Genomic DNA, 23091 nt, shown 5'->3' with positions numbered 1-23091 from the left:
CCTTCTCACTGCTCCAGAGCATAGCAGAATAAATTAAGCCTATGCATACCAAAACAATGATTCGCTATTTGATACAGCATTACAATACTTACACTGTAAAAGTGCATTGCAGCAATCAACACAGGCTTGACCCTTCAGGACACACTACAATGTAAGACTGCATAAAAGCTGCCCATACCTTCAACCTCCACCTCCTATAGAGCTAGCCTGATTTAACTTCATTGCTACCTTTTGCCTTATTTGCCTCTGCAGTTACATTAACAATGTATACATGTCAGGTAATTGCCCACTGAAATATTTAACTATAATTATTTTAACGAAGATTTTCAGGCTGGGCCCTAACTTTCCCATCTGCTGCTTCTTATGTAGCAGGCACCAGAGAATTGAGTTCTGTGTCCAGTAGCTGTTTAGTTAGCTTTACATTAGGTAGTCCAACAAGACGTATAATAAAAATTGGCTTGTCATTTTTGGAAAAAAAAACAAAAAACAACTAATTCACATCTGCCTGCAATATATGCATAACCAGAGATAGAAACTAAAAACTAATACTGTTTTTCAATTCTCTGAACAAAGCTTGTTCATTAGAGTCCTCATGTTATATATCATCATTTCACTGGCACAAAGCTTACAGCCAAAGCAACTTGCTCCAGAAACTTTCCAACATACCAGTCCAATTAGGTTACAGGCCAGCTGTAACAGTTTCAATCAGGCATTTCAAAGTTAAACTGTACAAGACACTAAAATCACAGGCTTTATTGCATAAAYGTTAATTTTCCAGTGGGATATTAAAAGATTGGCACTAATTATCAAGGGGAAAACTACACACAAAATTCTAAATTACACTTCTGCAATGAAAGCAAGCTTAAGATTTTCGGGGTTTCCTCATTTTTTCCTTATTCTTATCTACTAACCAATCATTCTGCAAAATTATTTCCCTTTCTGCAGTTCCACGTTGAAAGCTATGTAGATAGTAATGTGAAAGTACATGAAAACATTATTGCAAAGTCAAATATTCAAAAGCAGCATAGTTAATATGGACAGAATAACCTTAATTATATTCATCATGACAGTCTTAAAAATATATGTGCTAATTTTAAACACAAAACTTACACTATTTTCATTGCACACAACAAGAAAAGGCACTAGTTTTTCATGGCACAAGGCACAGACCTGGGTATGAAGAACATAAGACTCTCCTCAAGGGCCACCCAGACCATGCACAGAGAAAAAGGCGGTAGCCAATGGACTAGAAACGCAGAGGTAAAGAGATAGGGATAAAGTGCAATGGTCCACACAACTGCTCTCAAAACTAGGAGCAGCAAAACCCAAGGCAGAAACTGAAGAGGGGTCATAACAAACGTTTTGGCAACTGCTGGTCTAACCTTTCCTAAGTATGGAACAAAACTCAATGTTCTCAAGTGTCAGCACTTCTCTAATCAGCAATTTTCTGTGTATCCTACCAACAAACATGCCTCAAAGCCTTCCTGCTTCAGTCAATACCCACGTTTCAAGTCTGCTGTGCATGAAGCACCATCATTTGTTAGACAATCCCAAATCAACCCCTGAGTACTACCCAATCTATCTATTAAAGCAATTACAATGCATACTAGAAATGAATTAAGCTGAATGAGCTACCTTAATTCTGCAGTTTCCTAATGGCAACGCTTTACTGTTTGACCATTCTTGCGGCTTATGGAATAAAATGGAATAGCATTTACATTATAGTAACATCCCATGGTATCTGGCTTTCTTCAAGGAGAAGACAAAATTCCTTTCCTCAAAATGTCCAGTCCATATGTGAAACGATCAGTAAGGAGGCCTGTCTAAATAAGGAATGTAAGCTTCTGACACTAGCCAGTGGTAGAAGGATTTTAAAGCCATCAGCAGCAGCTATCTCTAGTTTTAAGTCAATATTTGGCCACTATAGGCTCAGCACACAGCGCACCAAGTTGGCCTCTGTCATCTTATCAGTCTCTTTCTATTTTGTTACTGTACTTTTACTTCATCCTGATTAATTACCAGTACTGTACACAGAACAGCTTRGATTGAAATTCCTAACCTCAGGTCAGCAGGTGATTCTGAGGACAAAGTTAAAGAAAAGTAAGGGATGTTACAAGTATACATTCTCTTGTCAGTTAAGAAAGCATCATCTCTACAGTTTCCAATTTCAGTTCACAGTGCCAGGGTGGGAGAAGCAGACCTTTGAATATCAGCAGAGAACACTACAAATMACTGAATCCTGTCACCTTACACCTGTGGGGGGGGGGGAATATATCTGCTAACAGAATCACTGTATAAAGACTTTTAAATGAAAGATTAGCTGATGGTTCAGACCAAGGCAAATGTGTAGTAACACATCAGTGTGAAACTTTTAGGTGTAAACAACAATTTTAGGCAATGCAAATTAACTTCAGCAGTTCTGGCAGCTGAGGGTACTCTAAATAGAATTAAGCATGAACAATCCTCACTGGGAAGGAAAAACCTGTCATTCTCACACTTTCATGTAATCAGACTATTTCCTGTTTAATAAAAAGGAAATCCCATCAAGAGAGAGCAGGAAACATGCCCTACAAGGTCATTCTTTTAAAACAAATTTAAACAGGATATTGCTACCAATGAGCTCTTACAAGACAAAGGGGCCTAGCTCAAAATGAGGGTGAGACATTGTTGTATTCTAAAAACCAAACATCTGAAAAAGTCTTGTGCCCCAATACACGCAAGACATTCAAAGGTATCAAGTAAAAAAAAAAGTCATTATAATCCCAGATTGTATTTTCACAAGAAGAACATTATTCAAATATTTTACAAGCTGCCCAAAACCCAATAAAATGAGATCTACTGAAAAATAACACCTCTCTGTAAATCATTAACATTTGGGAGGAACAGTATGACTGCTGTATCCAAGATAAGAAGCTAAGAAATGCACTGCTCAACAGAAACCTTTTCCCCTGACAGCTGGATGAGTGGACATGCACTACCTGGGGAAGCGCGATACCAGGTGAATAGGGTTGGAGGTCTCTTACGGAAAAGGAGTGTAGTTCTTTATACTTCCGCCACAACAAAGTCAGAACTCTTTTGAAAGACTAATTTTCAGAACAACCCCATGACACAGCATACGACYAACTTCCATCAAAAAGCCAAGACAGGGAATGACAACTATACCYTTTATTTTACAACCTAAAGATGGAAGTAGAGTCCTGCAGACCCAGCCCCCCACCTGCATATTCTAACCCCTGACCAACACTTATCTTTTGTGCATTTTGAAAGCGGTAGTCAAGAAATTTGTACCACAAGGTAGTACTGTTTGGAAACTTCCTAATATTGCAAAACTTGTCTCTATATTTCTGATAGGAACATGACAAAAGTGTTATTCAATTGCTTAACTAGACTGAACATACTCCAATATAACCAAAAGATACAAAATAAGAGTATGCTTTTCTAAAAAATATCATCTAGTAGTGCTAATGTCCTCAATAGCTAATTTTTTTACTCATAAACCTTATTAGCATATTTTAAAATGAATGCTTTTACGTAATAAAGAGATTTAATCAAAGAAGTCATAAAAATATACCAAAAATTACTTTTGTCAGATCTGCCTAAAAGCAGACAGAAAGGGACAACAGAACTAAACAACAAAAAAAGAGAAGAATTATCTAGTCTCCTTCGGAGGCAACATTGTCACTGTTTGTGCACATCACCTAGCACAACTCAACCGCCATCCTACCTGGCAGCCCTAGAGACCAGAGCTGAAGCAATCCAGAACTGTTTTGGGTTTTTTTTTTTCCTGCCCAGCATTCATTTCCACTTTCCCCTCATCCAGCACATTTCACAGGTTCACTGTTACAGAAACATCCTTTGATAATGACCCCCTTGTAAGAATTCAAGCTAGAATTTTGTGTCAGGGCAAAACACACAGGAAATTTTAAATTTCCATTTTATTCTTGACAGGAAGCTGGTTTTAAATGGTCATGGAAATTCTTGGCCTACTAGGGATTTGAGTGGCAGATTTTGGAGCCAAGTCATTTTAGAAAAGTATTTGCAGGTATTACATCACACAGCCAAGTTCTGTTTTCTAGGATTTGAAAAACAGTATGTTATTTCAAAGTAGGGAAATTAGCAACACAAGCCTATTTGGCAATGAAAAAAAAGGCAACCCTGAAGCAGCTAACACACAAAAACAATGAAATAATAGAAAAGTTACAAAAATACACAAAGTCTATAGTAGGGGCTCATAAACAGTGCTGTATGTGGCCCTAACGGTGGGCTGTTCTAATCTGGTTTGGTGTTTGTTTGAATGCTTCCTTGAACGCTGCCTACCAACTTTTCCCTGGAAGAGACAGGAAACACATGCCAAGACACCCAACACTGTCTCAATAGCCAAACACTCCTGCTCCCTATGCAGGGCTGCAAAAAGGGAAAGAGTTTGTCACCAGCATAAAATTGGGAATCTCTGATATGCAATATTGATCTTAAAGCTATTTACTTACTTACAAATTTTATTCACATCAGTGATTCCAGAAATAACAGTGCTCTGCAAAGCAGAGACTGGACAACCAAGAACGAATTCTCAGTTTACAGAATGGACACTAAACAATTCCCAGGTTCTTCCCAACGACTGATTAAACAAATAAACAAACAAAAAAAAAAGAAGAAAAAGAAAAGAAAACCCATGGCATGTCAGTAGACACATTGTAAGGAACAGAATTGCTAGAAAAAATGCACCATTGAAACAATATAGGTAAGAACAAAAGGGTTACAGCTTTATTAGAATCTAGGCTACAACCCTATTAGAAAATGAGCTATCTGCTCTCCAGACTTCTACGAAAAGATAGTCCTACCCAAACACATCAGGCTAAGGATGATCAAGTGGGCAGACATACTTGGCAAGAGACAGCAGGTGTTACAGATGTTAAAAACAGATGTTACATAGATGTTAGATAGATGCATTCATCCCAGGGAACATTTGGYTTCCAGAAACTAACCTATGGCTTATTGTTATTACAACAGACTCTGCATTTTCTATTTTCTACTAAATGTTAAGTCAAAGAATCATGTACTTGAATAGTTCCTGAAATATGAACCCCAGACATTTAAATTCATTTCACATTTTATTATTATTTAGCAGAACATTGACTGCAAGAAAACAGCACTTCTCAGAATGCATTTTAGTGAGATTGGTGGAGAAGATGGCTGACTTCAATGATTTTCGTCTGTACAATCTGTCTTTGTTTGAAAGTTTCAATTTAAGAAGAGTCTCTATATTCAAGAGCTTGGAGCTTAGCTGTACTAGTGACTTTCTGATTTGTCCTATGACCAGTCAGGATGCAGCTCTGTGTCCAGCATAATAAAGACCTTTTATGCTTTATTCAAAGTTAACACGTGTTCTTACAATCCCAATATATTATTGCTACTGTATCTTATGCTTTTATATCTGACCAAACTGCAATCTCAGTTGGGCTACACCAAACCACCTTTAAAGGATAAAAATGCATGCGCTGACAAAGAGAGTTCAAGAAGAACAGGRAAAGAAAAGAAATGCTCTGTAAGTAAAGACAAAAATTAACCTCCTAAATTTAACTGGCAGTAACACAGCCTTAATTATGCTACGACAAAACATGCATTTTGCCAAACTATTAACACAGAATAGTCCGAACAAGCGTATCAGAGTACAAGGCTTACAGGAAGGCTTCTAGGACCCTCTTGCTATTCAGGGCGTGTTACCAACTTAGCACATAGTAACAAGTGCAGCTTGTGGTCAGCAAGGTTATAGCCAGCTTTATCCATGACAATGTATTTAGCTAACAGGACTACTACTGCACTCTACCAACCTCAACAGCAAGCCGCAAAGAAAAGCTATCCTAACCATAACAGCATGTTCTCCCAGGAGCGTTATTGTTCCTGAATGTAACGTATATWTTTTAGACAAATGTTATTTCTGCACACAGACACACACATTGTTCTACGCCATAACGTGATTTAACTTACAAAGCAGTAGGTTGCAACTGGAGAYGGCAAATTAATGACAGAAAACTGTAAGAATTATTCATGTGACARAATTTGACAAAAATGAAGCACAAGTCTTGAAAAGGGAGTAAAACCTRAACTGGAATAACATAAAGCTATTTAAAGCATTTGGATCACACCTACAGTATTAGAAATGAAGAGATTTTTTTAAAAGAATAAAAAAAGAATGTTACTTTTTAGATGACTACTTAGAACAAATATTATAAATCGTAATGTGCTGCACGGCTACTCTGGCTTCAAAATACCGAGGGTCATATTACTGTTACTACGGATTTCTTGTAATTTTAGAGGGACTGCTTACTCTTACCAAAGAACAACATAATCAAGAGTCCTCTCTCTCTATCAAAATTATGTTTTAGATAAGAATGAAAATTATCTGGAACATGCCTTTCATAGTAAGGACAAAACAGAGAAAACAGCCGAAATGCCTGAACTAGCAGCCGCTTGTTTAAGAAGCAAAGAGCTGATAACAAGGGCACTCCCAGTGAAAGACCCCCAAACTGATAACCTATTTTGCCTGTCAAAACTAGTTTGTTGACCATCCAGWATTTACACAACTCTTTGAGGCAGACTTTTTCCAGAAAGAATGTTAGCTTTTAAAGCTGCCTTTTTTTTTTCTCTCTCTATAGGAAGAAAGAAGGGGTGGGGGGGGGAGTGTGTGTGTATATATATATATGTGTATACACATATATATATAATTTTTTTTTTCCTACACTGACCGAATGACTAAATATCATTAGGAGTGCATGTGAATTATACATACAATGCTTTGATGAACATATTCTTTTCATAAAAATCGAGCATGCAAAAAAAAACCTACAGCCATGAATACTGTTGAGAAGCTTCACAAACRTAAGTAGTTAATCTTACATATAATATCAAAATATGCTACTGAYACAAGAAAAAGCAACCACCTAAGTCAATAAGAATTAAAATAATATTCAAACCTTCAGAAGCTTCTTAAAAGAAAATTCTACTCAGCAGGTAACCGTATCCCTCCAAATTCTACATGTTAACGTAAAATTTCTTAGAACAAAGAGTTAGTGTGCGTTATTGACTGTGCAGCAAAGACAGCTACAGAGACACAAGATCTGATATAAATACATGCAAAATTTGAAGATACTTGATTAGTCTGCGCAGTTAGTCTCTCAGCTGCTTTGAGAAAGAACAGCAGCTTAAAAAAAMCTGAGTACCTGCTTCCTAATTGCTGGATATTATATGTAGCATTTGAACACTTACCTGCTTACTATTCATAAAGCAGAACTATTAATTTCTCAATTTTGTTCTACCCTAATTTTTCTGGGAGACCGTGCTCATTATCTGTTCCCTCCCCCCAGCGCCAGCACAGAGGTGTGCAGGCTAGCATTAAATTAAGATCAATTTCCTTTACTTAAAAACAATATTGTAAAATCCAAGCAGATGATCGTTCTTGTTTCACTGAGAAGAGAATTGTTTTTCCGAGACCTTTAGAGACCATCCATTCAACTACAGCCTGGGGAAGGCCGTTAAGTCCTTTGGCTGCGATACCCAGTTGGGTACAACCCCCAACTRCTTCTACCTGCCTCCGTAACTGTGGTGGTTTGACTGTCTGAAGGGCAGCGAGAGGAACCAAATTAGGGAACTGATCATGAGCAATTTAAAAAAGGGAGAAGCCCAGGAGAGAAAGGTAGGTAAAAGAGGAAAGGTACCACGGCCTCTGGTCATATACAGTGAAATCTGAAATAAAAAGGGATTTCAGGAAAGTGTTATGAGGAGAAGAGACAACTGTCACCGCTCTTGAGTCCTTCTCAACAAACGCACAAATTCAGTACAGTCTCACTCTCTCTCCCTATRTTCATTACTTTCCCTGAGTTGCAGCTGAACAAAACTGACTCAGTTCTTCAGTTTCACAAGAGCTTACAGAATTTCCAGTAAAATAAGTGAAAATTTAACAATTTTCATGCTTTTGTAGTTTGAGAAAGTAAAAGGGATCATGTTTATAAAATTGTTTATGAAGGCTGCCTTGAGGAAAAGCTAGAAACCACTTTTTAGGTGAAAGTTAGATTTATATTTTTGCTCTTAAAGAACTTGCTACAACACAGAAGCAGGACAAGAGAAGCAAGAACAAGAGAACTATTTCTAAATTGGCCTATACCCTACTGTAGGTGTGGTAATGTGTTAGCAACAGCCAGGGAAAAACTTATTTGGTTTTAACCACGAACCTTTTATGTAGCTGAAGGGAATGTGAAGAGTCAAGCTGAGCCATTGGAGCAGGGATTCTGAGACTACACTCCATGGAAAGCAGGACTAGTTTATGACACTGGGCTCCCCTTACTCACAGATGGTAAAGAACCAAAGTGTTTTTAGCTAATACTATTTTTACATTGAGGCACATGCACAAAGCATCGCACAGTGTTTCTGTGGCATCATCAGTACGCAGGGAAAGAGCCATAGGTTAGTTGTAGACTACAGTTAAAATTTGAGAACTACTGTACTATACCGTGACTTTGTTAAAAACTGACCTAGTAGAAATGAGAAGAAAAAGGTTAGTTTGCGTTCCAATTAATTTCCCCAGTTGAGGCTCTTGTGTGCCTACATAAATGTAGCTTTTGGTGACAGCATTGGCTTGGCACACGTAGAGCTCGAGCGCTTACCAGACGCTGCGTGAAAGTTCTGCTTTCCCATCTTAATTTAGACTTAATTCACAATTAAGAAAAGACAGCCAATCCTGGATCCTATTCTTTCTGAAGCATTTTCTCCAAAAGTCTCTGAAAATACAAGTTCTTAAYGAGCAGCTTGTGCTTTCAGCAGATACAATACAGGCATGTTTAAACCTGTAGCTACACCAGTACAGGACTTAAAGCCAAACAGTTCCTTTTTATTTCAGTTAAAATATAACAGAGATGCTGCCATTAAGCAGTCTTCCATCTGCTYTGCAATAGTAAGACATCAGTGAAATTTTCTGGAACATTTCCTCATGGAAACAGCTGGTCTACACAAAAAATACCCATGTCACTTAAAAATAACACCATAACAGCAATATTGATAGTCACTGACATCACAAGTAACAAAACAAAGGATTTCAGGGGTATCAGGACACTTTTCATCTGCAATTTTTCAGAGATAGCAAAAATCCTAGGAGTTTCATCCATTTGAAAAGACAGTAGAGCCCTGGTATTCTAACTATGGCTGAAAGGTTCTTTGAAGTCTGCTCACACTCTCTTTGAAACTATCCTGTTGAGTCCCCTGTCCTCCCTCCTGCTCAGAGAGGTTCCTCTACGGTGGTTTGCTGTTTATGAAACAACACTGATAGAGATTTTTCATGTGCACCAATTAAGAAACACGTTTTTTTACTCCATATGAAACRCATGTTTAAACAAACTATCCCTTCACTGCTTTTTAAAGACAAATGTTACAAAGATGTCTTTTCACCCAATATTTGGTCTTCCAAAAATGTTCCATAGAGCCTTTCAGGTCCAAAAGTAGTAGCTTCCAAATGCAATACACAGAAAATATGCAACCTCTAGCCATATGAGGAGAAAAATATATCGCTTAACACAAAAAGAAGCAGAGAAGAACTACATCCCTTTATTTGTGAATTTAAGGCCAAACCAAAGGYAATTTATTTCAACAATACCTATTTATTGCTAAGACTCAAGAAAATTAAATCAATGAAGTGAAGCATTAATGGATAAACATTTAATTCAACTTTTCCTTAATTTCTTCTTTTTTTTTTTAATTCACAAGTATGTTTAAAATTCAGGGGCTAATTAGAGGTTCAAAAAGGGATTTGGTTTTTTTGTTTGTTTGTTTGTTTGTTTTTAAATTCACAGTGGGAAGTAAAGGAGAAATGTCCAAGTATAAGATATAATATTTCTAAATCCTCAAAAGAAAACAATAGCCAAAACCACCAAGCCCTACAAACAAACAATAGTTTAATACAGTAAATTTAAATTATCCATCAAAACATTTTTTGTTTTTTTTTTAAAGCCATAAACACTTAAAAGATATTTAACTATCTTTTGGTTCTGTTCTTCTGTCCCTGGGGAGACCCCTTAAATAGGTATCAATTTTCATTTAAATAGAAATCATCAATAATAAAGCTTACCAGTAGCACAAAAAAAAATCTCTATGAGAACAAAATGTAAAAGATTTTTATAGACATTTTAAGCTATATAACTGATTAAATATATACAGATAACACCCTTCTAGTTATCAAAAAAGAACAAGTGGCAATATGATTAGACCAGTAATCTTCTCTCAAATTAAATACCCACACAGGAGAAACAATCTGAGAAATAAGCAGAAAGTAAATAAAATCAAGGTTTCCTGCTTGCTGATTTAAATAATCACTATAAGCATAATTTAAATTAGCCCATTCTTGCACATGTGAGTTTAGTATAATATCACTTAGTACTGATTTTCCTAAATTAATTTATTTGAAATGTCCATTTCGCATAGTAGGTATGYCATAGATAAGAATGTAAGGTACAGTTTCAGCTATGCACTAACTATATAGATACCATAAATAAATAATGATGTCTGGAAGACTGCGCATTGCCCTCAGGATGTCAACTCAAAATAAAACAAAACTTAAATTAATTCCTAACTTCAGTATCTCTGTGGCTTATCAAAAAAAAAAGCACAAACATACATGCATACACTTGAGGAAATCAGTCTATAACACACACTGCATGGCTTACAAAGCAATTAGTGCATCTAAATATGTCACAGCACAATACAACACAGTAGCTGATTTTACTGGTGTGATTATATGTCAGGCCAAACACTGACAGTAACCAAAACTAAACTGAGAATATAACACCCAAGTGAGAACCTATCTCGTCCTGATGCACACACAGTTTTTCAAGAGCTTCACTCATGGCCTCCCTAACAGATCTATGGAAATGACAAGGCACAACTAGACACAATGAAAAAGCTAGTTCTTGACTCCTACTTTGAAAACTGGAAATAGATTTTTCTATTCAAAATCTTATCTATAAACTAAAGTTTGAGGTTCCACTAGCTTAAATTAAATGAGATTTTCAATCCACTTTAAACTGTTACAAGCCACAACTTAGATATAAAAAGGCTTTAAAATTAAAACTTAAATAAACCTAAAAAAATTACACTAAATTGAAATAAATTTATTTCAGGATAATGTGCCTTTAGAATGAGCTTGTTTGTTTTTTTCCTTTAGCCATCTCTGATCAATATTGTGAAACTTGCACATTAACGAACGTTTGTGTCACCAACACCAGCTCTGAACACACCAGCTCTCCCTGGTGAGAGCACGTAACAGACCACTGCCATGAAGTAAGCTGCAGTCTGTATGACATTGCAAATTGAAGAGTTGTAAAATAAAGACTAACAACTAGTCAAAAGTTGATTATATCACACAGCTGTTAAAGTCAGGTTTGTATCTTTAGCCTACTGTAATCAAACACGGTCAAACATCTAATTCTTGAGAAGAACTGCCACACTTGCCTAATAAATTGGGTAAAAATGCATCAGGAAACTCAGATGCCTTCAACTACATATGCTGATTAGTCCCAATATCATTACACAATATGACCACGTTCTTCTTTGTAGTTAGTTCAAAGTATCATAAGTTTCCTGAAAGTCAGTAAGAAGGTCCAGCTATGATGAAAGCTGCCCTACAACATGGTTTTTATTTCAGTCTGCTTCTATGTGAAATGTTGACACTCTTCACCATGACAGCACAGCAATAAAGGTTTGGTTAAGCCTCCTTCACCATGTTAAATAATAACTGAACAGTATGCTAATTTGCTTTCCTCTAGCGAACTGTCTGCATTCCCTTCCGATTTCCTGTAGCTACAAATATGATAATCAGGAGAACAAAGACTTTAGTACAGCCACTCAGGAACCAGCAAACGAAATGAAGTATGTCTGATTCCACAACATGTAAAAAAGAGACGTGCAGACCAGTTTGTTCCATGTACTGCAATCCCGTGTAAGCACCCATTTAAAAAGGGTAATGGGAATTGTGTTTGTGTAAAGTTACTCTTTTTAACTTCAGCACAACCACTTAGCGATACAGCCGTTCTCGAACTAACCAATTTACCTTTAATTCCCACTTCCTCCCAAGCCTCTCTGGACATTCAACTTCTGGCACTCCATCAGTCCCCTTTTATCCCAGCTTCTTTTTATAAATCCAAGGTCAGGTTTCCTCTCCCATCTCATGTGATGTGCTGGACTGAAGTTCTGCCAGCGTGGTCGGTCCAGTCAACTGCCAAACCCCATCCCGTGCCACAGCGCTCCTTACAGCCCACTCCACCAGCCCACGGGCCTCTCGCTCGGCGCCTTTTCCTCACGTTTAGGGGAAAGAGACGGGGAAGGGGGGAGGCAGGATATAATCATTTCGCCTTGACGTTTTTACCGCGCCTCGGGGGACGTTTCCGCCGCGCCCCCGCCGGCCGTAGCGCTGTCCCCGCGGGGCCGGGCGCCGACCCAGCCGCCTGCACCCTCCCCGCGGCGGCGGCGGCGAGGCCCAGCCCGGCGCGGGCGGCCCCGGCCGCGGCCCCTCACCTCCTCCTCGCTCTCGCTGCGGAAGCACAGGCAGGCCGCCCGCTTCTTGTAGCCGTCGCCGTCGTAGGTGCGCGTCTGGTTGGACTTGAGCTTCATCATCCTCCGCTCTGAGGGGGAGGGGACGGGGGCAGGCCGCAGGGACGGCGAGGCCCGCGGCCTAGAGGGCTGAGGCGGCGGGGGCGGGCAGGGTGGCGGCGCCGGGAAGGACCCGCCGCGGCTCCCGCGAGGGGCGGGCAGGGGAAGGACGGGGGGGACGGAGCGGGACCCGCCTCCCCGCAGGAGTCTCTTTCTCTGTCTCTCTCTGTCTCCCGCAGGCCGGGAGCCGCCCGCTACGCGCTGCCGCCTTTCGCCCGCCTCATCCCTCCCTTCACTTCCAGCCGCTCCGCCGTCGCTGCCAGCGCTCCGGCCACCGCCGACGACGACGACCGCGACGCCATCTTGGGGCACGCTACGCAAACGGCGTAAAGCCGCCGGGCGCCGGAGGCGGTGGCTGCCCCCTACCGCTTCACGGCGCGCCCGCCACGCAGACGGCGCAGTCCGGCTTCCAGAATCGCCCCCCCTCCCCGCCCCGTCTCCCGCCGCCACCACGCCCCCGCCTCGCCGCGAGCTCTTTGCGCCAACAGCGCTGCGTAGACGGGCTTGGAGAATAGGGCGATGGTGCGTAAGCCGCTAGCTGGGCGGCTGCGTGTTGGGGCGCCTTAACAGTTACGCAAAAAGCGCCGGCGCTCCGCGTTGCCGGGCACATGGCTGCCGCTTTGACAGCGGCTCTACGCAAAAGGCGTAGCCGCCGGGCCGGGAAGAAAGCCCATCTTGCGCAAGGCGGAGGGGGCGGTTTACGCTAGTGGCGGAGGGGGGGGGGGCGCATTGTACCCCGCAGCCCCGGGAACAAAGGTGCGGGCGGCGGCCCCGGGCCGGGCGGGCCCCGAGCGCTGCAAGCACCGGGCGCGGCCCCAGCTAGGTTTGCATCTGTACAGCCGGTTCCAGGAGAGCATCTGTCACCTGCAGTCCAGCAAAAAAAAAAAAAAAAAAAAAAAAAAAAAAAAAAGGGGGGGGGGGGACAATCTGCCCAGAATTGACCGCTCCAAAGCGGAAAAAATCCTGAGTGCTTCTCTAACCATTAATCACCCAGAATCGTTCCAGATGCAGCCTGGTCTCCCTCTCTGCAACGGGAGATACAGCTGAAAACGAAGGGCATCAGGCCCGGCTCGTGACTCCCCACATTTGTGCAGCAAAACCGTCGTCTGCCTGGCGTGGATTCCACCAGACGGCATCCAGGGGAGGCACCACCCAGAAAGGAGGCAATGACCCCGTCAGCTCGGACGGCCTAACGCTAAAAGGAAAAAAAGAGAGGAAAAAAGACAAACCACCCATGCACACCCCTTCGAGAGGATGAGGATTCAGCCAGGCCCACACTGAACAGATCGATGGGTGAAGAAAGTAGTAAGAAATTTTGTAAACTGGAGGTAACATTTCCTCTGTGAAAAAGTASCTAATCTTCACCCTGAAACAAAAGCCACCTCTATTTATTCACACGCATCTTCCCTTCAGTGACTCAGATGTCCTTTTTGGAAAAAAAAGATAAAACCCCATCATTATTCAGCATTTGGTAACAACTGCCCCACGCTTTCTTAAATACTCCAAGTGATTTTGCTTAATTTCACRCGAGCTTAAACATTTTGCTGAGCACAACAGTGGCTTCCCAAATAGATTCWGAATTATAAATGCATAGGAGCAAGTATAAGCATTACCACTACAATGTTAGATAAAAATGAACAGCCTGAGCAGATCTGGACAACTCAGAAGGTCAAGAATATTGCCAGCAAAGCTTTAAAAAGTTTCTTTAATGCACATTGACACTAAGAACTAGGCTGTGAAGTGCACCCTGCTAAATCCAGTCATCTGGGCTTCAGCAGTTTTATCTGGATTATGTTTGGCTAAATCATRATTTCCAGATCTCAGAGGCAGATAGAACAGTTAATTAAAACAAAAACTTGAAACACCTTATCTCCCCTAAGTGACAGTTAACACCTACAGTTCAAATTCTCTTGGAACCACAAGAATGCCCATTATTTCCTCCTCCCTAATCTAGAACTGGAGTCGGTTCCTTTTCCACTTGGCTATAATCCAACTTAAGTGTTCAGCACTTCTGCAATATTAAGACTGTCTTAGAACAAAATATAATTTACCAGGCAACAGAAAATAATTCCCAGTTAGGATCTATCCCATTACTAGTTTGCGAGTGACATCTACTGGTAGGATGCATACTGCAGAGGACCCTAGGTCTGTGCTGCACCTCCCTGGCCCAGCTCCTCAGCTCCAGACAGCAGATGCTGTCACAAACACACTATTTTTCTTAAGTCACAGTTAATTATCACAGTGCCTTCAGAATGGGCATAAAGGAAATGCTGACCTGCACGCATTGTGTGTGTCTGATTCAGCGAGRGCCTCTGGCTAATGCAGCTGAATTTGTTGAATTTTCTGTCTACAATATAGAACAGTCTCTCAGTTCAGGTTTACTGCATTACAAGAAATCACTAGAAATGAGCATCTTCCTAGACAGAGCTGAAGAACTGCCTGCAGTACTTCAGTACTGCCATGAACCCAGGCTCCTCATTCTTCCATAAATCACCTCTACTCACTAGCAAAACCCTAAATCAGTCATCACCAAGTTCTTATAACCCATTTTCTACAGTTATTACACAACTTGTTACACATGCCAATCACCTAGCAATTGAGTCACCTCTTTTGTTACATGAGCATTAGATTTTTGTGTTTAAAGAACACACGTTGATGCAACCCAGCTGACATTTTCACCTATTTTATTATACACAAAACATAAGCAGAAGTTCTACTGAGGAGGCTGACCACGTCCACGACCAAATCCACCTCTCTGCAACAGAAAAGAAAGAGCRTTAGAAGTCATCATATGCACCCCCTCTTCCAAGAGTCACATAACTCTGATCTACTTGAGGCTGGCTACCTGACATAGGTTAGATGGAAAAGCAAAACTAAGAACATACAGAGTTGGCTTTTAAGATAGGTTGGGTATCACATCCAAACCGTCCGTGCACTAACAACTAAAGCATAACATAATGCATTTCCTCTAAAGATCACAAAATGCTTCTCATATGTGTCACTGGCTTCTTTTCACAGCATTGAGGCCATCACCTCGTTCCTCCAACAGAAGCGCAGCAAACAAGTTCAGCATAAAGGATAACAGTCACAGGCCTCTCTGAGATCAGTGCCAAATACCTGACCTCAGCATGGAATAACTGATCAGCATCACTGAAGAGCATGCATTTTTGACCTATCCAGTGTCCCCTATCCAAAGCTTTAACACAGTAAGTTAATCTTGAATGCAAATACTTACAAATTGGAATTCAGTAGCTGCTCCAGCACCAGCTTCAGCCTTCTTGTCAGCACCAGCTGGAGAGAAAGAGATGAATGAGATACAGATCAAAGAATCTACTCCCGAAGTGCAGAACTCTTGTTTCAGATCAAAGATTTACAATCAAAGGAGACTACAAAAGAGACTAAATACAACAAATTATAAACAGCTATCATTTAGACAGTTACTAAACCCACTGCAGAAAAATGCACAGTTCAGCTTGACGAATTAAAGAAAAGCCAGATCCATAATCAGATAGAGATCAATTCTGTTGTGCTAACACCTAAGCTATGCCAAAAGTCCAGTTTTCCCCATTTCCTTCATGAAAGCAGGTCAATAYTGAAGGCAAATCTCCCAGAGATAAGCTGCACAAACAACAAGCTCAGCCTGATACTCATACAGCAACATGACAGATACTCACGTGGAACAGCACTGCGTCTGTAAGTATCCCTGTCAGCTTCTCCCCGAGTAAGACGAGCRGGGCGTTCACCTTCCAGACCTGTAAGTGAAAAGAGCAACATCAAATACATTGTTTATACAAGCAACTCATTTTGTGTGCAATCCAGCATCTGAAGGTGGCCACCACCCCCAAAACAAAACCAAACCAAGAARCAGAAGCACTGAAGCATCAGACCCAGCAGCATAGCTGCATCTTGGACAGCTTAGTCTTAAATTTAAGCAAAAGAAGTGATATTGTAAGGAAAACTTCACTTTAAGAGTGAAATCTGTTTAACYGTGTAAGCTTGTACTTGGGTTGAAGTTATAAATAATGTAAAATCTGGATTTACAGCATCATCTTAACAACAGTCTACTGGGAAACACAGCTACAGCACTTGCTTGTTCAAGTAAGGGCCAAAAATGAAAAAGAAAAAACAAAATCCCATAAATATGGGGAATTTGTCATGTCTGACAAGCTCCTTCTTAGCCAAGCCACAAACTACATGACATTCCCATCCCAATCTAAAAATACAGCTACACTATCAGTATCGCAAATCCTCCAAAATGGAGTAGATTAATAAAACTAAGAGCAGATTATCTATGTAACATCAGATTAATATTGGACAGAACACYTGTAGGAAGAGAAACAAATCTGGCGGACTGCCAGCCTCTGTGCAACCCTCATGGAGTTCCCATGGAATACCAACAATAAAATACTCTCCAACAGCACCAGACCGAGACCTTCACATTCAAGCAGTAGAACAGAGTGAAGGCTGGTTGTTGTATGACACACCACAGCATACCAACAGTCTCAAGCAAGCTGCAAGAAACACGTGAATCATGCATCTTTTCTGTAGGCTTGATTTACACTTTAGTCACTAGCTTTCCCACATAAAATCAGTTCTTATTATAGATGATCTTACTAAAAAGAGAAACGCTAGGCACAGATGTGCCAACAGATTATTTAACTTGYCCTACAACTGCTTCTACATCCCTCTTTTCTGTTAAACTTTGGATCTGTCCATTCTTCATTTCTGACAGTTCAATTACATATGTAATAGACAAACTGCAAATATCAAGCACATAGTCTAATATTTGCTTCAGACTAAATGTTTAAGCTTTTGCACCAAGCCTCACTTGAGAAAGTTGGTAGCAGCATTAAAGTACCAAAAAAGTCAAGCAAAACTTGGAAGTTTGTATTCTGGACTACCTTCCACAGACACCTCTGACTCCTCTGCTGCAGTCTAAAGTGGCTAGTCCACACACAAACAGCACTGTAGCAACAATTCCTGCAGCAGGACCAGTTAACCCCAGTCAGATGTGGGCTGAATGAGGTCACTGGCAACATACTGACAAGGCCTGTGATGCTGTAAATGAAGCTTCCTCACAACAAGAAATTMTACACAAATTTTGACCAGAAACTAAGCCCCACTCTCTCATTAGCTATGCAGTTTCTTTAGCTTACTGGATAAACACAGCTTCTAAAGACTACATGTGATAATTCCAACGCTGCTCAGAGATCAAATAAACTATCATCTTCGTATTTCAACACAGTTCTTGCTTTTGAAGCAGATGATGCTACAGTTTTGTTTGGCTGTCAAAGAAGTTGAAGGAGCTGCAGACAACTCCCCCCATCACATACACACATTGACACAGATTCTGCCTTGCGCGTGGTGTACAGTACTTGCTGACTGGGATATAAYGTAGCCCAGAAGCATGAATAAACTCCTAGCATATACTAGAAAGAGCTTTATAATGCAGGCCCTCCCTTCACAGCATGAGTCCTTGTTTAAGGATAGAATGACATCCTACAACAGAATTATCTTTTGTAAACAGAAGCGACAACTCCACACAAGTAAGGCAGAAGACCCACTGTCTCCTACCTCAAGGGAGGAGTAACATTTCTTACCCCCAGAGAGCTGGCAATGCTATTCTGCCAASCATGGCTGCAGTACTTTTTCCTCTCCCTTTTGTAACATATTTCAGAAGTTTTGGTCACAAGGACCCTCTGGATGATTTGATATTTCATAATTTGTGCTCTACATTGTAGTGTTTCTTTCCTGCTACTGAAAGAAAACCAGGAAAAACAAGTAGAATGGATTTCACATGTCATTTCCAAATGCATACAAACAATGCAACCATCCTTCCCAGTCTAATTACCACCTGAGAACAGAGTAACATTTTCAGAACTGAAGGGCATGGTGGTGTGATCACATTCATCTGAAGTTTATTTATACTGTACTACTATATAACACTGCCACCATAAAAGRTATCAAAATGATTCCTAGACTACCCCTAGGCTGTTAAACAAGTACCCAAAAAGGAAAAGGGTACATTCTTCCTACGGTGCAAAACAGGGAGATTTGCAACCCCCCACTAGTTTTTAATATTGCTATTTGCAACCCCAAAACAAACATCTCGGCAATACATTTTGGACACTTGCAGGAAGCACTACAACATTTCACAAGCACACGTCTGTGAAGAGGCAGCTGCAGSCAATTTGAGAAACCAACACTAGTAGATATGTTTACATGACTACCATCTCCATTTCTCTTTGGGATATGAAAAACCCATGAAGAAAATCAGAATTACAAACAAAACATACTGTATGTGTTTGCTGAAAACTTAAAACTGAAGGTAGCTTTAAAGACTTGACTTGCCTAACAACAGGTTAAGAGTACATGATAAAGCCAGCACTGTGGACATCCAACCTGAGCTAAGGTGCCACAAACAAATTCACCTTTGAAGTAGGTGCAGCACCTACACTTAGTTTCAGCTTTCTGCCACTGAATCTTGTGCCGTCAAATGCTACACTGAAAAGCAAGTTTGTACCAYGTATTGGTAGTCCTAGGCATGACTACTCATGTCTTACACAACAGCCCCCCCAGAAAGTTCTTCCAAGTGTAACTCAAGCAGAGACAAGGTTCTCTCTATCTGCTGGACTAGACAGAAAACACATATGCTGCCTTCTCGACAGAAGGGAAGGTTCTTCCCAAAAGACAAGAATGATTTGTAAGAAGCCTTCTGGCTAACTAGGGACATCATCTACTGAGATCTCAGTGATGTCTGGGCACTAGCTGCCATCTAGATCCACAGTCCRAGGTTTCAGCAGGCCTGCTCTCAGTCATTCAAGTCACTAATCAAGGAAAGGTTATGTCCCAYGCTCAAAGCACTCTTCCCATCTTTTATTCCATTTCACAGTTTCTTCAGTGCTCTCCAATTTTTCAGCAGTCCAGTAACCACYACATGAGTGCCAAACACAAAGCAATAAAACTTACAGGTCTCTGTTTGGTCTGTTCATATTTATGTATCCAAGAATCAGCAACTCATGCTAGTCTGCACTGCRAGCTGTGTTCATCTGACTATTCACCAAAGTTACGATGTCTAACAGGCCTAACTTCATTATATGCTCTCTCCTTTGGACATAGTAGTCATCTCTCAACCAGTTTACCTTTGGGCCGCGGTCTGCCAGTCTCAGGGCGGCTACGGCGCAAGGTTGCAGGCACGATCTCAGGGGGAAGGTGAAGGTAATCTCGCAGGTACTGGATGCCCTCGTTGGTCAGGTACCAGTAGAAATGCCTCCACGCAAACTGTTCTTTCACATAACCACGGGATTTCAGAGACTAAGAGAGAGAATTTACAGTTACTTTTAAGCTAAGYGTATGATCTTTACCATCAATCAACATCTCTGATCAATACCATCACGAGATGTTTTCCCTCTGTTAACACAGAAGCTTATCAGCAATAAGTGGGGAATAACAGAATAAAAATAAGTTTGTGCACAGAAGACAGAACTACAGCACCACTCACACGGGAATGAAAGAAAACTCAAGGTTATCACACACACAGATATCACAGCTTCAAAAGAACTATGGATCTGCATCAATTAAAAGGAAAACAATCTTCTACAAGTCTATATAAACAAACCAATAAAACAAGTAAACAGGAAACAAACCATTAATGAGGAAAATGGGGSGGGGGAACATAATAAGGTAAGAAACAGGAAATGCAAGGTAACATCTGGCAGTGTTTGTTCATATGTATGCATATACAAGCTTGTACAACCACATCACGGCCCAGCCAATGCAACCTCGCCCCCATACCTGCATGGCTTTCATGACATGGAGATTGGGCACGTTTTTGTCTACTAGCTCAGGGTGCTTGGGCATGTGGACATCTTTCTTGGCTACCATCACTCCCTCCTTAAAAAGGAGTTCATAGATGGCAATTCGGTTCTTCTTGGGCATCAACATCTAAACGAGAGATAAGCAGGAAGAAGTGAATTTCGCTGCTTGAAACGAGCACCAAGGGACGCTCCCATGCCGGGGACGCTGCCTGCCGCTCCCGGTGCTGGCGGCGGCCCGGAGCTGCCGAGCAGCAGCCCCGCCGCCCCCAGGGGACAGGGCAGGACCCGCGTGCGAGCCCCAGCAGCCGCCGCAGCGCAGTCCCGGAGCCCCCGGGCCTCCGGCGCGGAGGCCTGGCCCCGCCGGTAACGGCCGCCCGGGCCCTCCGTGCGGCCTAACCCCCCCCTCCCCGCCCCGCAGACTCGCGCCTGGATGCCCCCCACCCCGGAAATACCCCCGCGGGGGGCCGGGCCGCGGCCGCCCCGCCGCTGCCGAGCGGCGGCCGCGCAGCGCCGCCCCGGGATGGGGCCGATACGAGGCCGCRGCGGGCCCGGAGCGCGGCCTCACCGTGGCGGCTGCGGCGGGCCCAAGAGCGGAAAGGAGTGCGCACGCGCAGCGCGGCCGCTTCCGGCCTCCGGAAGGCCCCCTAGCGCGGCGGGTGGCCGCGGCCGTGCCTGAGGGAGGAGCGCCGAGGCCCCCACTGGGCCCGGCGGCGGGGTGGCCTCGGCGGTGCCTGATTGGAACCGCGCCGCTCTCCCGTGGGGCCGGTTTCGCCGCCGAGAGCCGGCTGCTCCGCCGGCTCCTCCCCGGTCACGCTGCCTCATGCTGCCGCTCCACGCCCCCGGCCCCGGGCGCTCCCTCCTCCCCCCCCTGGCGCCCAGAGGGCCACACAGTGCGARGCCTAAACTCTGGGGAGAAAACCACGCTCCTCTTTTTGGAGCAAACCCAGCGTTTTGTGCAGTGTGTCCGTGGGGGGAGGGCCGTTGCCACAGGAGGGCACTGCTGATGTCTCTGCGTGCCCCAGCTTCGCCGGCTGCCCGGGGCTCAGGGCAGGCAGCAGAGGCCTGGGGCGCTCGGTGCATGCACCGGGCCGGCCTGCGGCGCCCCCGCTACCCTGGGCTCCCCCGGCTGGGAAATCCGGGGCGCGCGGCCCACGCTGGCCGCCCGGCTYGGCGGCCTGGGCTTTCCTGGATCTTCCTAAATCCGCCCCTTGCAGAAACCTGCCCTGGATTTAGGCCGCAGGAGGCTCCCTGATCCCCTCCGCGGGGTGCTGTGAAACAGAGAAACRTCCCCCCCCTCCCCCCCGCGCTCCCCGGCAGGGCTTCGTTTAACAGCACCTTTAAATATTTCATCAGGCGCGTAAGGAAATACAGCCGGTGCTGGGGGGGAGCGTGCCCGCTCCGAGCACCAGCCAGCTGCCGCTCGCCAGGCGGCTGCCGCGGCCCATCCACCGGGAATTCACCCTGCTCCCCTGGACCACCCTGAACTGCAGCCGCTTGGGTCTCTGCGGGGGCRTTTGAGATCCGCAGGGGTCTGGGAAAAGCCTTGAATCGCTGTGTGTAAGCCAGGCCRGGGAGGAGCGAGCGTGCGTGGCAGCCAAAAAGCAGCAGCACCCGGGTCTGGCCCTGCGCGGCGCAGCGGGGACCCCCGCGGCTGCACGTGTCTGGGCCTGATCGGATTTGCAGCGCCAGCTCCTTTTCTCACCGTGGAGGCAGATTGCCAGGATCATCCTGCGCACCCTCGTGCCGGGGCGAGGGGATTAGCCCCACACGCAGGCGTCCCTGTCGGGTCCGAGCTCTTGCTTGTCTGTTTGGACCGCCGGGCAGCCGCCGCCGGCCCGGGAAGCCCAGGACAGTCTCTGGCGCTGCCCTGCAGCATCCCTACGGAGAGGCCTGCGGCGTGCCTGTGGTTGCAGGGAGCCCTGCCCTTTCCTGCAGGCAGTGCAGGGAAGAGCCAAAGGTGAGGAGGAGCCTGCGATGCCCTTTGGAGCTGGGCTGTAAAGTCTTGGCTGGGATCCYGGGGGACAGGATGGGTTTTGCAGGCGTGGGAAAGCCGTGGGATGCACACCCAGCTCTTGCAGGCAGAGCCACCTGGCTCTCGTGCTCGAGCAAAGGGTTTGGGGCTTGCTCAAGGCAAGTAAAGTCCCTTTTGCACCCCGCATCACCCCAACCAGGAGATCGGAGGGCAGCTGGGCCACACGCAGCCTCCCCCAGCCCAGCTGTGCAGCCCTGCACCGRCACAGAGCCATCCCCAGGACGGGGTGGAGACTCTGCATCCACTGCTCCRTCCTCTCCCATCCTTCCACGTCTCCAGCAGCACCCTGCTCCAAGGAGCACRGTTTCCGTGGACTCCAGCACGTGTTGGAGAGAAACCAGCTTTGCGCACCTCCGGGCTCAGGGACTCGGGCTCTTCTGCCGTTAGGAGCCGGGTGAGCCTGGCTCCCCTTATGGAGGAAAACCTTTATTTTTTTTCCTTAAAGTGGGTCCATCACGACACGGTGCTTTCGTACCCGACGTGGGCGCTGAGCCTCCTCGCACCTGCGCAGCTCATCCCTCCCAGGGCGACTCGCTGCCTTCATCCGCACTGCTK

The 23091-nt window shown here is 43.9% G+C and overlaps 2 protein-coding genes across 2 annotated transcripts in view; both read right to left on the bottom strand.

The window, feature by feature from the left end:
* Positions 1–13022, bottom strand: part of NUDT3 (nudix hydrolase 3) — a 32696-nt gene extending 19674 nt beyond the window's left edge. Inside the window, exon 1 of the mRNA XM_085320189.1 lies at positions 12553–13022. Coding sequence (XP_085176315.1) covers positions 12553–12651 — 99 coding nt within the window. The 5' untranslated portion in view covers positions 12652–13022. The remainder of the gene's footprint in view (positions 1–12552) is intronic.
* A 2334-nt stretch (positions 13023–15356) lies between these two features.
* Positions 15357–21158, bottom strand: RPS10 (ribosomal protein S10). The gene is made up of 6 exons (XM_085320187.1): positions 21070–21158; positions 20482–20631; positions 19830–20001; positions 16362–16439; positions 15923–15978; positions 15357–15442 (listed from the first exon to the last, which is right to left on the bottom strand). Exons 2-6 carry the CDS (start codon positions 20629–20631, stop codon positions 15401–15403), a joined length of 498 nt encoding a protein of 165 aa, XP_085176313.1. The 5' UTR covers positions 21070–21158; the 3' UTR covers positions 15357–15400.
* Positions 21159–23091: the final 1933 nt, after the last annotated feature.

Source organism: Rhea americana, unplaced genomic scaffold (genome assembly GCF_003343005.1).
Source record: "Rhea americana isolate MKP2758 unplaced genomic scaffold, rheAme1 scaffold_619, whole genome shotgun sequence".
Classification (NCBI taxonomy): domain Eukaryota; kingdom Metazoa; phylum Chordata; class Aves; order Rheiformes; family Rheidae; genus Rhea; species Rhea americana.
Note: the sequence above shows the minus strand (reverse complement) of the source record. Positions and strands in the feature narration are given on the sequence as shown.